Here is a 15945-nt window from a genome sequence, read left to right as displayed (position 1 = left end):
TACACAGACCAGGGGGTCACTCTTCTTTTAAGAGTTATCTCCCTTTTCATTAGGCAGGGATTACTTCTCTTCACCTGACGCTGGATTCCTTTACAGCTTGAAAGGAGACCTTCCGTGATCCTCTCACTCCTCCTTTGGCTCCTTCTCAGTCCTCAGTCAGTGCTAAACTGACTGTCAGTTCCTTCTTCAACTGTCAGTCGCTTCTTCAACTGTCATTTCTTAACTGGCGCTCTCCACAGAATTCCTTTTGAACAGCCTGTCACTCAAAAGGTTCCCAAACACTGAGGCATTAACCACTGACAGTCCAAAACAGAGCTAATAAGGAGAGGGCCATAGCCAGGATTTCATGTTTGCTGCAGCCCACAGCAGCATTTTTTTGTTTGGAGGGGCCGGGGGCAGGGCTGTAGATTTTCCAATTTCCTGGGCAGGGGGGGGGGGGGTCCGGGGCTCGGCCAGAGGCATTGCTATAATAGGTCCCTAAAGGAACTGGGATCTAATGACATCATACGGAGGAGCCAGTGACATCACATGGAGGGGCCTCCATTATCACTATCTATGGAGGTGGGGCTATGAGGGATTTAGGGAGAAGCTCCCCAGAAATTTAGCGGGACCCCCCCTAACAATGCCCCTGGGCTGTGCCAAACCCCGGAAAAGGTGGGAGCTGGCCAGTGGTTATAGTGGTATCTCAGCAGTCTCCTGCTGTGTCCTGTTTTTGACATTCACTTTAAGATCTGCAAACATGCATATCATGTACACAGAATATGGTCACAACTTTGACAGTAAAAGGCAACACAGGAAAGCCTTTAGGGGAACTTTTAAAAAAAGTTTCTGTCAGGTCTAGGAACTACCTTCAATAATCACAACTCTCCATGTTCAGGATAAGCATTTTTTTGTAAGATAGGACTGATGATACTGATTTGGAGTCAGTGTCAGAACTGGGGCACAACTGCAAGTGTGTTAGATATATACATTCATTGTAACTGTTACAAGCGCGCCTTTTGTGCTAGGCGCAAGATTAATTCAAAAGATTGATTGTTTCTAGGGTGGCCAGAACGTCCCGCCCTCCCGGGAAAGTCCCGCCTCCGCCTCCTGAATCCCGCGTCCCAATTGGCCAAGCTCGGGACTCATTCAGAGTCCCGGATTGGCCAGGCCCGCACCGCCGCCGTCCTGCCCGCCTTCCTCCCGCAGGCCCAGCAGGCCGCCTGACTGCCTCCCGGCCCCTCTTGCCTCCAGCGCGGCCTCTCGCGGGCAGGCCCGCACCGCCGCCGTCCTTCCCGCCTTCCTCCCCCAGCCCCGCAGGCCCAGCAGGCCGCCTGACTGCCTCCCGGCCCCGCTTCCCTCCAGCGCCGCGGCCTCGTCCTGCCCGCCTTCCTCCCTCACCCCCCAGAGCCCAGCAGGCCGCCTGCCACCCTCCCGGCCCCGCTTCCCTCCAGCGCCGCGGCCTCGTCCTGCCCGCCTTCCTCCCTCACCCCCCAGAGCCCAGCAGGCCGCCTGCCACCCTCCCGGCCCCGCTTCCCTCCAGCGCCGCGGCCTCGTCCTGCCCGCCTTCCTCCCTCACCCCCCAGAGCCCAGCAGGCCGCCTGCCACCCTCCCGGCCCCGCTTCCCTCCAGCGCCGCGGCCTCGTCCTGCCCGCCTTCCTCCCTCACCCCCCAGAGCCCAGCAGGCCGCCTGCCACCCTCCCGGCCCCGCTTCCCTCCAGCGCCGCGGCCTCGTCCTGCCCGCCTTCCTCCCTCAGTCCTGAGGGTTGGTTTTTTTTTTTAAAGTGGCAGATAAGAAATGAGTTTTCCTTTCTAAGCTTTTTTGAGAGAAGCAGCTGTATTTTCTAGCAGAAGAAATATTGCTCTGCTTTTTAATGTGGGTCTGGGCCAGAGGGACCAGATTTTCACAACCTTGCTCCTGGCTCCACCCCCAAAGTCTCCTGGCTCCACCCCCAAAGTCCCCAGATATTTCTTGCATTGGACTTGGCAACCCTACACGGGGGGGGGGAGAGCCTGGCCTCGCAGACTGACCGGGCGGCACGTGGCTGCTTGCCTCTCTCTCACTGGCAGGTGAGCCCCGAAGCGGGGGGGGGGGAGACGAGGATTCCGATTCCCCAGAAAGTCGCCCTCAGGCTAGATGTTCGGTGCAAAAAAATGAGGGGGGGCCTCTAATGCTTCGGGCGGGTCATAGTGGGGGCCCTCCCTGTGTTTCGGCTTCAAGAGCCTTAACAAGGAAGATAGGAAGTCTTGCAGAGCGGCGCTTTTCTTAATCCACTGAAGCCCTAAAGTCAGACTGTGACTTTCCTGCGGCGAAAAACTACCTGCTGAGTTGACTGGGCACCCTGCTCTGAACGTCTTTACTGGCCGCGCTTGCCTCTGTGGCGTAGCGGGAAGTTTCAGGAAGGCAGACGCGTCGCCTTCGGCTTTGCACGCTGCTTTCTCTTCCCCCCCACTCCCTCCTTGTTCCTGCTCTCCGCGAGGACTCACACCGGCTCTGTGTTGGGGAGCACCAGCTCCCGCAGGCTGTATGTTTTTGGTAATTCTATTAAAATTTCCAGTAGGACTTGCTTCTCAATAAATGTGCAGGATTAGGGTGAAGAAGTACTTTGACTGACTCCTACACTAAGTGCTTTGTGCATGTTCTTTGTGAAGAAAGGGTTTGGTTGAGCAGTTGAATTTTCCTGGGTAAGTCATATTTGAATTCTCAAAGTGCAAACATGTCAAATTCCTGTAGTGACTGCCCTATCTTGTGTTCTGCCCTATCTTGTGTTCTTGTGTTCTGTGGAGCCTAACTTGTTTATGTATTGAGAGTTCTCTGGCTTGTTGTTTGTTTCCATAGTCTTCTTACAGATCATGTTTTTCCCCATGAGACAGCCGTCTACATTGTTGGTAATAATGAAGAACCATTTGGATGAATTAGGGAGATTACAAAAATTTGCAGTACTGGAGCCCAGTTTAGTACATGTTTCCACAGAAATTCATTATTGGTCCACAAGCCCAAAATTCACTGTAATAGAGCTGCAGGTGGTGTTTGATTGTGGTAGCTGAAGTCAGTCTCCAAGAGATAGAATGTATTTCACCTTTTCCTCTCCACCTTGAGGTGCCTAAAAGAGTTTGACAAACCTATCATAGCAATCTTTCCTCCATTTTTATTCAGCCACATAGACTGAGGGCAGAAAGCAAAGTAAGGGTATGTGTTTACTTGTGGTTCCATTAGATTTGTCTAGGGTTGCCATTCCCCAGGTGGGGGCAGGAGATCCCCCGGTTTGGAGGCCCTCCCCCCACTTCAGGGTCATCAGAAAACGGGGGGAGGGGAGGGAAATGTCTGCTGGGAACTGTGTTATTCCCTATGGAGATTTATTCCCATAGAAAATCATGGAGAATTGATCCATGGGTATCTGGGGCTCGGGGGGGGGCTGTTTTTGAGGTAGATGTACCAGATTTTAAGTACAGCATCTAGTCCCTCTCCCCAAAATATCCCCCAAGTTTCAAAACTATTGGACCAGGGGGTCCAATTCTATGAGCCCCTAAAGAAGGTGCCCCTATCCTTCATTATTTCCTATGAAAGGAAGGCATTGAAAAGGTGTGCCGTCCCTTTAAATGTGATGGCCAGAACTTCCTTTGGAGTTCAATTATGCTTGTCACAGCCTTGATCTTGGCTCCACCCCTAATGTCTCCTGGCTCCACCCCCAAAGTCCCCAGATATTTCTTAAATTGGACTTGGCAACCCTAACTGGATGGGCCATTGGCCTGATCCAACATGGCTTCTCTTATGTTCTTTTGTCTGGAAAGTAATGCTGTGTATTCTTGGTGCTTGCACACTTTACCACTACACCAAACTGGCTCTCAATGGTGCAATGCCATAGAGCCCACCCTTCCAAGCAGCCAGTTTCTTCAGGGGAGCTGATCTCCACCAGCTGAAGATCAGTTGTAAAAATGGGAGACCTCCAGGCCCCACCTGGAGGTGGCAACCCTAGATTGGTTTCACCCCCTCATGGTTAGATGCCGAGCCTCTTTGACCGTTGCTTGCCTGCCTCTGCATATCAACTCTGGACTTCCTTAATGGCTTTCCATTTAAGTAGTAACCTGGGCTAACCCTGCTTAGCTTCCAACGTCTGATAACATTTGGCGAGCGTGTCCAGGGCAATTTGCATTTTGATCATTCTAATTAGGATTTTACTAAATTGTGCTGGGTTTTTACTAATAGTTTTAAGTTGCAACTCTTCCGACTGAAAGGCAGAAAATAGTGTAAATAAATAACAGAGAATGGGGTTTGTTCAAGCGTTTCCCTCCTGGCATTTGTAATTGTGTCCCTTCTGTGCATTGGATGTGGGCAGACAGAAAGAATTTTTGGCTTGCACTACTTTTAAAAATATACAACTGCTAAAATCTGCTAGTCACACTGGATGTGCATTGGTCTAACTCAGGGGTGGCCAAACTGTGGCTCATTCACACAGATTATGTGGCTCTTGAAGCCCCCATCACCCTATTGGCTGGCTTGGAGAAGGCATTTCTCTCTTTAAATCACTTCTCCAAGCCAAGCCAGCCAATGGCGTGGAGAATGCATTTAAAGTTGCTTTCTTTCTACCTCTCTCCCCCTCCCTCCTTCCTCCCCTCCATCTATTTGCCTGCCTGCCTGTCTGTTGGCCGTATCTGCGCCACCTTCATCACTTTCGGGGTGTGGATCCCCCAGTGGGGTGGGCTCCCGACTCCCTCCACTGGCTGTTTCTGATAGCCCTGCGCCCCCTCTTTCATTTGATATGTGTCCCGTGCGGGTGCCACCCTCCCGCCGGGAGATGCCGCAAAATGAGCCCCCTTGAGGCTTATGGCGGCAGGGCTTGGGGGAAGCGAGCTAGACTGCTGTTCTTTTGAGGGGTTATAGAGTGTTTCGAGCCCGTCCCTGTGGCATTGGTCCCATCGTTGTAGGACCCAGGGGGCCGGCGCAGCGGCCCGCTGAAGCAGCCTGTCGATCACTTCCGGGTTCCTGTCCTGCATCTCGACCTGTGTTATTAGTGACAGGCTGCTTCGGCGGGCCGCTGCGCCGGCCCCCTGGGTCCCACAACGATGGGACCGATGCCACAGGGATGGGCTCGAAACACTCTATAACCCCTCAAAAGAACAGCAGTCTAGCTCGCTTCCCCCGAGCCCTGCCGCCATAAGCCTCAAGGGGGCTCATTTTGCGGCATCTCCCGGCGGGAGGGTGGCACCCACACGGGACACATATCAAATGAAAGAGGGGGCGCAGGGCTATCAGAAACAGCCGGCGGAGGGAGTCGGGAGCCCACCCCACTGGGGGATCCATACCCCGAAAGTGATGAAGGTGGCGCAGATAGAGCCAACAGAGCAAACAGGACAAAATAAATAGGCTGCATTATGCAGCACAGTTGAGAAAGTGCCTTATCCCATATACTGATGAAGTATATACAGGATTTGAGAACAAAATTGTTTCCGGCGGTGATATTTGGGGGATTTTTGGGGACGTCACAGGAAGTGCTGTGAAGTCACTTCCTGTTTCTGGCAGTGGCATTTGGGGGAAATGATGTCATTTGGGGGAAATGATGTCACAGGAAGTGATGTCACTTCCCGCTTCCGGCAGGTGGCGCGGGGGAAATGATGTCACAAGAAGTGATGTCACTTCCTGTTTCCGGCGGTGGCACGCCGTCACCGGAGGTGACGTCACCGGAAGTGACGTCACTTCCTGTTTCCGGCAGGTGGCGCGGGGGAAATGATGTCACAGGAAGTGATGTCACTTCCCGCTTCCGGCAGGTGGCGCGGGGAAATGATGTCACAGGAAGTGATGTCACTTCCCGTTTCCGGCAGGTGGCGCGGGGGGGGGGGAATGATGTCACAGGAAGTGATGTCACTTCCTGTTTCCGGCGGTGGCACGCCATCACCGGAAGTGACGTCACCGGAAGTGACGTCACTTCCTGTTTCCGGCGGGCGCGCGCGCTTCGCGCGCACACACCCCTGCCTTCCCCCCCCACCCCAAGGTGTCCCTGGCTGGCCTTCAGACATTATGGCCACCCTAATTGTTTCTCATGCTACAAAGCAACATATGAAATCACCACGAGATAACATACTGGAGTAACCTTGAAGGTCTGAGAAGGAGTAAGCTGGCCTCTCCCCTGGGGTGTATAACTTTTGGTTTTCTCTAGACAAAGCAAGTATCTAAGCATACAGCATAAAAAATGGCAAGGGATCTTGATAGTTTCCCTGGATGTTGGTTTACAGGTGTCTTGTTTCTGCCTTATTCATAAGGGTAACATTGTACTGAAACTTACAAAATCATCACAGATACCTTTGTTTGATAAATGCATGGCTATAGTCTCTGAGCTAGGGCAGAATAGAAAACAGCTGCTGTGCATTTAAAGCAACTGTGCAATAAAACAGCTACTCTGAGGTCCTGATTGAGTGTCCTGGAAGGTTCAAATGTTCTCCTACATATGCAAGAACAGAAGAACACATCAACCTTCCAGGATACTCAATGGGGGACCTTCAAAGTAGTTGCTATTGCAAAGGAACTTCAGAAACAGATGGGAATAGGAAATTGCTGAATTGCAAGCTATTACAACACTCGGAATAATGGAACCCCCAGGACTTAACAGAGATGTTGGCTTCTTCTCTCATTACACATGCTAAGTCACTCAGTTCTCACTTCTACCCAGAAATCAAACTATGTTGTTCTAAATAGTGCCACTGGACTCAAACTTAGTTCTCACATCCGTTATTATATCTGTATATCAATTTACTACAATTTTCATGTCTTACCTAATGCGTTATTTCAATCTTAACTGCATGTTTGCTCAGTTACTTAGGCATTTTGACTTCACTTAGCTCTTCCTGGCAATTTAACCCCAACCCCCTTACCTATATGTAATATTTGAAGAAATCTGTTTCAATTAATCTTAGGGAGAGAAGATACTAAGTCTCTCCATTCTTGCTTATACCCATAATGGAACTTTACTTGACTTGTAGGTACCACTGGACTCAAACCTTGTTCTCACACCTGCTTGTTAACTCTTGTATTTGATTGCTAATTTACTGCCATTCATAGATCTCTCACACATCCAATCTCAGTTATAATCATCTAGTATTTATGAATCTTGACTCTAAATTCTGTTTCACCTGTATCTGATAAAGTGTGCTTGCACATGAAAGCTTAAAGGTGCCGCTGGACTTAAACTTTATTCCTTCAGAACAAAACAGCTACTCACCAGGATCGAAATAAAACTGTGCATGCACACGAAAGCTGATACCTAGAATTATACTTTGTTGGTCTTACAGGTGCCACTGGACTCCAGCTTTGTTCTGCTGCTTCAGACCAACACAGCTACCCCATCTGAATCCATTAGCTAGTCGGTTGCCCTTTTGAACCTGTACCATATCATTTTAGGTAACAGCAAAATGAAAAGCATGAACATGTACAGAGTGCACATTCCATAGCAATGTTGTCTCTGGAGTGCACACGTGACAAAAGGAAATTTTAGAAGGCCTCTGATCATCATGTCACCTCCACCCAATCTCACTTCCCCCCAAATGTAAATCAGAGCCAAGCAAATATATTGAGTCCAACAAAGGCCTTGCACTCTGACTTTTGCCACACTGAAAGTGGATGCAGCCAGCCAGGATTAAGGACTATACTTTTTTTTTCTAACAGACACCAAACATATTTAAGTATTGATGTGTTCTGGATATCAAAACCTTATTAGAAGAAGATATTGGATTTATATCCTGCCCTCCACTCCGAAGAGTCTCAGAGCGGCTCACAATCTCCTTTACCTTCCTCCCCCACAACAGACACCCTGTGAGGTGGGTGGGGCTGGAGAGGGCTCTCACAGCAGCTGCCTTTTCAAGGACAACCTCTGCCACAGCTATGGCTGACCCAAGGCCATGCTAGCAGGTGCAAGTGGAGGAGTGGGGAATCAAACCCGGTTCTCCCAGATAAATGTCCGCACACTTAACCACTACACCAAACTGGCTCTCCATATTAATTATTCATATTAATTATTCTAATATTATTCTAATATTAATTAATCTGGAGAGACCAAAGATACAGCCAAACACTTTTGCAGATCATAATTACCTTTTACAATATCAAGCATCTTTCAGCCCTCTAGGCAGGCCGGATGGATGTACAAAATAGCCACCTTTCCTAGATCTCAGATGAGAGATCTGTGCTCCCTGATGGATCCAGCAGCAAGAGAGCTTCTCTTCCTATTGCCAGAAACTTTATCAAAACTCTTTCCCCACCCCCTTCTGAAGTCAATGAGTAGTTAGATTGTGTGAAATGTACTGTCAGCAGACGGAATGATAAGCACCCGAATACATGGATTTAAAAGGGGGTTAGATAAATTCATGGAAGACAGCTCCGCTAACAGCTGCTATCCATGGTGATAACAGGGAACCTCCTTATACAGAGGCAGCAGACTTCTGAATACCATTGGTAGGAAGCAGCATGAGGGGAAGACCTGGACCTCAGTGCTCTGTCTGTTGTTCCTCCAGGGCAACAAGCTGCTATTGTGGGAGGCAGGTTGCTGGATTGGATGGGCCGCTGGCCTGATACAGCAGGGCTGTTCTTATGTGTTTATGATGCTTCGTGTCACAATTTTTGTTTATTGCCCTAAACAGGTGTTGGTTCAGTAGGTGATGGTGAGGAGGACAATCTTTCCTTGAGAAGACCTGAGCAGAGCAGTCAAACTCAAGCATCTCCACGTGGAGAAGAAGTGATGACTTTTGATACAGCCAAGGTAGAAGAAGCACCTGGAATTCAGCAGAGTCTTGAAATCTGTGCCCAGCTTGATCCCGCAAGAAGAGATTCTTTCATAGCTGACAAGTATGCATCTGAAACAACCTCCTGTGTGAGAGAAACGGGGAACGCAGAATGTGGTGAAAGCTCCAGACAGAGTTCTGACCATCTCAAGAGCCAGCAAATAATGAACATATGCTCAGAATGTGGGAAAATTTGCCGGACCAAGTCTGGCCTTACAAAACACAAACAAGTCCACAAAGAAAAAAAGCTACATCCATGATCAGTGTGTGGGAAAATTTTCAAGACCAGTGCCAGACTTTTAGCTCATAAATGAAGCCACACGAGAGAGAAACCATACAAATACTTAGAATGTGGGGAAAGTTACAGTACCAGTTCCACCCTTACAAAACACAACCAATTCCACTCAAAAGAGAAACCAAAGATATGCTCAGTATGTGGGAGAAGACGCAGTAGCAGTTCCATCCTTTTAGCTCATGAACATACCAATACAGGAGAGAAACCATCTGAATGCTCAGAGTGTGGGGAAAGTTTTAGGACCAGATCCAACTTTTTAGTTCATAAACAAGACCACACAACAGTGAAGCTTAGTGTGTGGGGAAAGTTTTATTGGCTGTTCCTCCTTTTCAGAACACAAGTGATCACATACAGAAGAGAAGCCATATAAATGCACAGTATGTGGGAGAGGTTTCAGTACCAGTTCCTACCTTTCAAGACACAAATGATTGCACACAGGAGAGAAGCCATACAAATACCCAGAGTGTGGAGAATATTTTAATGATAGTTCCATGCTTTCAAGACACAATCACACACCGCAGAGAAGCCACATAGAAGAGAAGCTTATAGTGTGGCGAAAACTACTGCAGTCTTAAGAAACATAAAAAGAAGTCATATAAAGGAGTGACTTTGAGTGATCTTGTGTATGGGAATTTGCTCTGTAAACACCAGTTGAGTAAAATTGTCCACTTGTAGCTTTCAGATTTCATTTGTGAGTTGGGAGTTGTTCATTTGTAACGGGAAAGGGTTCTATAACTGTGCCTCTCACCTCATTTGTTTCTTTCACCTGGTTTTGCAAGCCTGAATCTCCTTGTAATGCAAAAGCTAAGTAGTGGGACCCAATAAAGAACTGGGTCATGCCTTGCTCTTCATTGGAGAAAACCATACAAGAAAGACTCTTGGTGTCCTGGTTGGGGTGGAGCTCTCAGAATATTGGTCAGTGAATCTGAATTTCCTTACTGAATTAGGTTCAGTCTTTTAACTAGTCTTTTAAACTATGTTTTTAAACATAAATGATCATGCATTGTCAGATTCTTTTAAGAGGGTTGTTACCTTATTAATGTATTTGCTATATAGACATCGAGTCTTCATTACACATTCTGGTTCCGGGTTGTCACGCTATATGCTGTTTTCTATTAAACACAGTGGGAAGTAGTGTGTTGTGTTATGGTGGTTGACTGAAGGGAGATACTGTTTTTTTTTTAAATATGAAATAATTATTGTAAATTTTGAGAAGTTGTTTTTGGGGATTTTTTTTTTTGGTGTGCATTGGAGGTGGCTATGGATTTTCCTTTTGGCAGAGTTGAGATGAGTGTTCTAGTTGCTTTTACAAGAAAGACTCCTGGTGTTCTAGTTGGGGTAGAACTCTCAGGACATTGGTCTGTAAATCTGAATTTCCTTACTGAATTCGGTTCAGTCTTCTAACTAGTCTTTTAAACGATGCCTTTTTTTCATAAATGATCATGCATTGTCAGATCTTTTTAAGAGGGTTGTTACCTTATTAATGTATTTGCTATGCAGACCACGAGTATTCGTTACATTTTCTGGTTCCAGGTTGTTACAGTATATGCTGTTTTGTATGAAGCATAATGGGAACTAGTATATAATGTCAAGGTGGCAGACTGAGTGGAGCTGCTGAGGTTTTTAAACATGAAATAAATATTATAAAATTTGTGGCTTGTTTGTTTTTTTCCCAGGTTTTTTGTGGTGGGGTTTGCTATGGATTTTCCATTTGCCACAATAAGGAAGGAATCACTATGTGTCTTTAAAGATAACTCATATGCATGCTATACTTTTCCCAATAATAAAAATGTTATATTTGTATAACAATGTATGTTGTAACACTAAACTATATACAAGGAATGTACCACATACTATTAGCAGGTTGCAGGTATACAAAAGATATCCAAGTCTAAACAATTAACCATACATTACTAGAATGCAAAGTGCAATATTTTCAACTTGATAAATTGAAAACAGGTGGCTGGTGTCCTTCCTGCTTCAAAACAAGTCTTCTTTTGATATAAAAAACAATGCCCCTTTTTTTCTCCTTGGCCAATGAACAAAATTCCATTCCAAGTTGTTTGTTCCATAAAAATTTGTAATCCATTTGCTTAATATGTACTTCTTGCAGGCAGATTATATTACATTTTTGTTACCCAATCCAATGAAAAGTTGCCCTTCTTTTTTGTGGTGAATTTAGTCCATTTACATTCCAAGATATTAATTTGTAATCCATAATGATTTTTATTCTTAATCTGTTCCTCCAAATTCCTTATGATCCCCCAAGAACTTTGTCATTTCCTGAGTGCTTGTAATTATGAATCTCTTTCCTTTGTATTCGAAACTTAAACCCTCTGGAAGTATCCATCTGTATCTCATTTCATTTTCTCTCCGCTTTTCTGTCAATTCTTTGTACAGTCTCCTGTCATTGATAACTTTTCTTGGCTATTCTTTCATAATTCTTACACTGCTGCCATCCACCTCCAATGTATTCTCAAATTGTTTACTCAGAATCTTCCCCAACATATCTCTTGACACAAATCTCACGACCACATCTCTTGGTAATTTATTTTTTCTGGCATAGTCCGAATTTACCCTATAAATGTAGTCACAAAAATAGCTGGTTTCATCAACTTGGCGTATTGTCAGTGGAATCTTTTCTAACTCTGTAAGAAAAAATTGAAGGCTACAGGGCTCTTTTTGTAGAAAAGGCCTGGAAGGAACTCATTTGCTTATTAGGTCACACCCCCTGACATCACCATTGTTTTGTGTTATGGGAAATGCTTTGAGTCTCCTTTTAGAATGGGGAAATGAAGGAAGGACAGTGGCCTGGCCAACCTTGTCCTGCATCCATCTTAAGACTCAGAAGGCAGCATTAAGCTTTCATGTACCTTGACCTATGCAAGAATGCTGGGGGTCTCAGAATGTGCTGCCCTTTCACCTCCTCCCTGGAATCCACATCTGGGGCAACAAGCTAAAGTAAACAGCGGTTGTTTCATTCTGCGCGTAGTTAGTGAATGATTGTGTAAGAAAGAATGTATAAAATAAAGCAACGCAACCACTGTCACGGAGACACAAGCAGCATGGACAGACTGGTGCGAGAACATCAACTCTGAGTCATGTGACGTTACTACAGGGAAATTAGCAAATATGGAGACTAGATAGAGCGAATTAGGAGCAAAGAATCTTTTCTTCAATGATACGGAGGTTGGATCTTCAGACAAGAATACTCCAGACAAATATATTTAGAATGTGAACTTCAAATATGTAAAAAGAGTACATTCACACACACAAATACACAATACAGGCAATCAAGGAACTAGGAAGGGTAGAGGTTATCGATAGAGAATTTAGGGATCTTGTTGAGGATTATATTATCCAGAAGAGGAGACGTCCATTCAGCAGGAAAATCAAATAGGAGGGTAAGCATGACCAGCGTAGCAAGCCCAATTACAGGAGTAACGGGGGGATAACAGACTGCAAATGGCACCCTACAGAATGCACACCGGCATGGGGAGTTCACTCAAGTTATATAGAGTTCTGAGGGGTGGAGGACTTTTTAATAACTATAGAGTCCTTAATGGCCCTGTGATGGCCCTTTTGAATGGAGTCTTAGTTGAGAATAATAGATGATAGTTTTCATATCTTTACCAAAAGCGTGGGCCAGGGTGTGACTGGGTGGTTTGGTACCGGTTTGGGCTTGGTACTCGGGAAAGAGCTTCATGTGGTAGACAAAGCAGGATAGCCGTTATCATAGGAGTGAAGAGAAGTAGCTGGGTGGGAATGAGGGGGGAGAGGCCATTGATCGATAGATGAGGATTACGGCTTGAGCAATACTTACCAGCAGTCCCCATTGTTATTATGCATCCTGTTTGGGTGGAGGTGGAAAAGATAGGAGGGGTCGCACTGAGAGGGAGCCTTTAGGTGATTACCAGAACAAATTCTCTACTGGGTCTACTCCATTTTGAATGGAGTATTTTCTTGGCCTGTTTCTGGTCATACTCCATTTTGTATCTAGGAATACGAATCCCACTCTCTCTCTAGGTATTGGAGTGCTCTGTATTAACAGGCAGCGCCTCTCAGTCACATTTGCACAGCACTTTTTTGTAAAAAAAAAAGTCCAGCAGGAATCATTTGCTTATTAGGCTGCACCTCTGACATCATCAGCTAGAACTGCATACCTGCTCAAAAAAGCCCCGGAAGGCTGTGTTCCTCTGTTATGTTTTAGAGTGGTGATTTTCTATTTTGAAATTTGGCTCAATAGACCTTGAAAATTTGCAAGTATCCTCTTAATGTTATGGCTCACTGTAGTCTTTAATCACACTGGCACTGACAATACAAACATTTGGTCAGTGTTGGCATATTGCGATAGATGTAGAGGCGATCATATTCCGACTCAACTGACACTTGTACTGATGAGATGTTTGACATCAGCACTCTGGGTCTTAGCTGCTAGAGTATGTACCACGAGAATGGTCACATTTCTGTATTCTTGAGATAACAGAAGATAATGGACCAGATGGGACAATGTGACCTTGCAAGCTTCATCGATGTTTTCAAGCTGAAGTATCTCATTATATTCTAATGGAAGTTCTCCCAGGTCGAGGTCTGTACTGAGCAAATTGCGGCTAGCTTCCAGTTTTACTGAAGGTTGCAAAGTGGTAAATGGCATCAACTTCAAAGTGCTGGTTCAGGAATGCAACAAGTGAGTTAACACTTCATTACACGCAGCACTAATTCATCTCCTGTCAGATACATATAGGTGTTGTTCCTTGCGTCAGTTTGGTGTAGTGGTTAAATGAATGGACTCTTATCTGGGAGAGCCAGGTTTGATTCCCCACTCTTCCACTTTCAGCTGCTGGAATGGCCTTGGGTCAGCCATAGCTCTGGCAGAGCTGTCCTTGAAAGGGCAGCTGCTGTGAGATCACCTACCTCACAAGGTGTCTGTTGTGGGGGAAGAAGATAAAGGAGATTGTAAGCCGCTCTGAGAGGCTGATTCAGAGAGAAGGGCGGGGTATAAATCTGCAGTCTTCTCCTCCTCCTCCTAGACCAGTCTCCAATCTCATTTCAACGTCACAACTCATCTCAGGAGAGATGGGCTAATGCAGAAAAGAAAGTTCTCTGAGCACGTGCAAAACTCCACTCTGTTAGCACCAGGCACTTTAAGATAGAAACTGCTGATGCTACATTATGTAACTCCAACTATACTAGCTCAATGAGAAGCATGTGAAGCTAATGGAGGCATGTGAAGCCAATTAAGTAGGGTGGAACATGATAGGCCAGCTCTACCATAAGAACCAACAACCTAGTCCTTAGACTTTGCCTTGGGTGGATGAGGAGGAAGGAGTGTTGGAGACATGTTGAGCTATTTGATCACAGAGACTGTTACTCTGTCCGTTTGACTGATGATGGCAATGACCCTGGTATGTGTAGACTAAGCTTTGGATTTGTGACTTTGTACTTCTGACCTGGATGGACTGACTAACTGTGCATTGACTACTTTGGACTGCCTTTAACCACTCTTCTGCTGTAACCCCAATACAACTGTTTCAACCGGCTTACTGAAGTTGTGTCTTTGTAGACTTTTTACTCGAGGCTGCTCTTATCAGCACACTCATACTGCGGGACTTCCACGCACTACTGACATCGGTTGTGGGCCCAGCGTGGTCTGCAGGAGAGTAAGCACTGTCTGCAGCAGCTCTCGCCAGAAGGTCTACTCGTGAGTAAGCACAGTTTGGGGCGTGGCACTCTGTTTGTGTTACAGGCAACAATGGAGTCCAGCGTTCATATCTCTGGCTTCTTGATACAGAGGCTTAATGGAGATAATTTTGCAACATGGTCAGAGAAGGTCACTTTACTGCTGAAGTTCCAGGGGCTGTGGGAGTACGTGGCACACCCCCCGGACATAGCTACACTGCATGCCGTGGATGATGCCGAGGTAATTGCAAAGCATAAGAGCAATGACGAGAAAGCGTTTGCATTGCTAGGCTTGACCTTGGAGGATTCACAACTCATCCATATCAAAGGGTCCGACACAGCCAAGTCGTGCTGGGATGCACTAAAGGCGATATATGAGAGAGAAAATGTTGGGGCACACATTTTCTTAATGAAAAAGCTCTTATCCACACGTCTGGAGGCAGGTGGAGACATGATGACTCATCTGGAGCACATGACTCGAATGTTACACCAGCTGCAGGACAAGAAGGTAATTTTTACTCCCCTGCAGCAAGCCTACATAATTCTATGTTCTCTGGACAGTACGTATGACCAATTTGTGGCTAATCTTGACATTATTCCACAAGCTGATATTAACGTGTCCAGTATCACCCAACGCCTGTTGAATGAGGCTATGAGACGGAAAGACGCAGCTCACTTTCATTCAACAATGAACACTCCTGCCCGGGAGGTACTTAAAGGGGCAGAGTGCAAGGCAGCAGTAGCTAAAACAAAAGCTGTGCGTAAGTGCTACTTATGTGGAAGCACACAACACCTGCAACGCCAGTGTTCTTTGTACAAGAAGAGACATTCTCCAGCAGTTACCAAAGGAGGTGGGTGCAATGTAATCATTAATAATTCCTCCAGCAGCAGCAGGCAATTCATGGTTGACAGTGGTGCTACGGAGCACATGGCCAAGGACAGGAGGCTCTTTGAGACTTTTACTCCTACGCAAGGTCAGAGCGTGAAACTTGCCAATGGGCTGACTGCCAATGTAGCTGGGAATGGACTTGTCAACATCCCGAGCCTGGGGAGGAAATTCCTAATGCTCAATGTTCCAAGTTTAAATTATAATCTGTTATCAGTTTCTGCTTTAACTGAACAACAATACAAAGTTTGTTTTACAGCTACTGACTGCAATATATGTACAGGTGGAATTACTGCTAAGGCTAAGAGGAAAGACGACCTCTATTTCCTGGAAAAGG

General features: G+C 46.2%; 1 protein-coding gene across 1 annotated transcript in view; it reads left to right on the top strand.

Annotated features, from left to right (window-relative positions):
- LOC132571820 (myosin-2 heavy chain-like) overlaps window positions 1–10695 on the top strand; it is a 32424-nt gene extending 21729 nt beyond the window's left edge. Inside the window, exon 8 of the mRNA XM_060238613.1 lies at window positions 8608–10695. Coding sequence (XP_060094596.1) covers window positions 8608–9008 — 401 coding nt within the window. The 3' untranslated portion in view covers window positions 9009–10695. The remainder of the gene's footprint in view (window positions 1–8607) is intronic.
- Window positions 10696–15945: the final 5250 nt, after the last annotated feature.

The sequence above is a fragment of the Heteronotia binoei genome, chromosome 5, assembly GCF_032191835.1.
Source record: "Heteronotia binoei isolate CCM8104 ecotype False Entrance Well chromosome 5, APGP_CSIRO_Hbin_v1, whole genome shotgun sequence".
Classification (NCBI taxonomy): Eukaryota; Metazoa; Chordata; class Lepidosauria; order Squamata; family Gekkonidae; genus Heteronotia; species Heteronotia binoei.
Note: the sequence above shows the minus strand (reverse complement) of the source record. Positions and strands in the feature narration are given on the sequence as shown.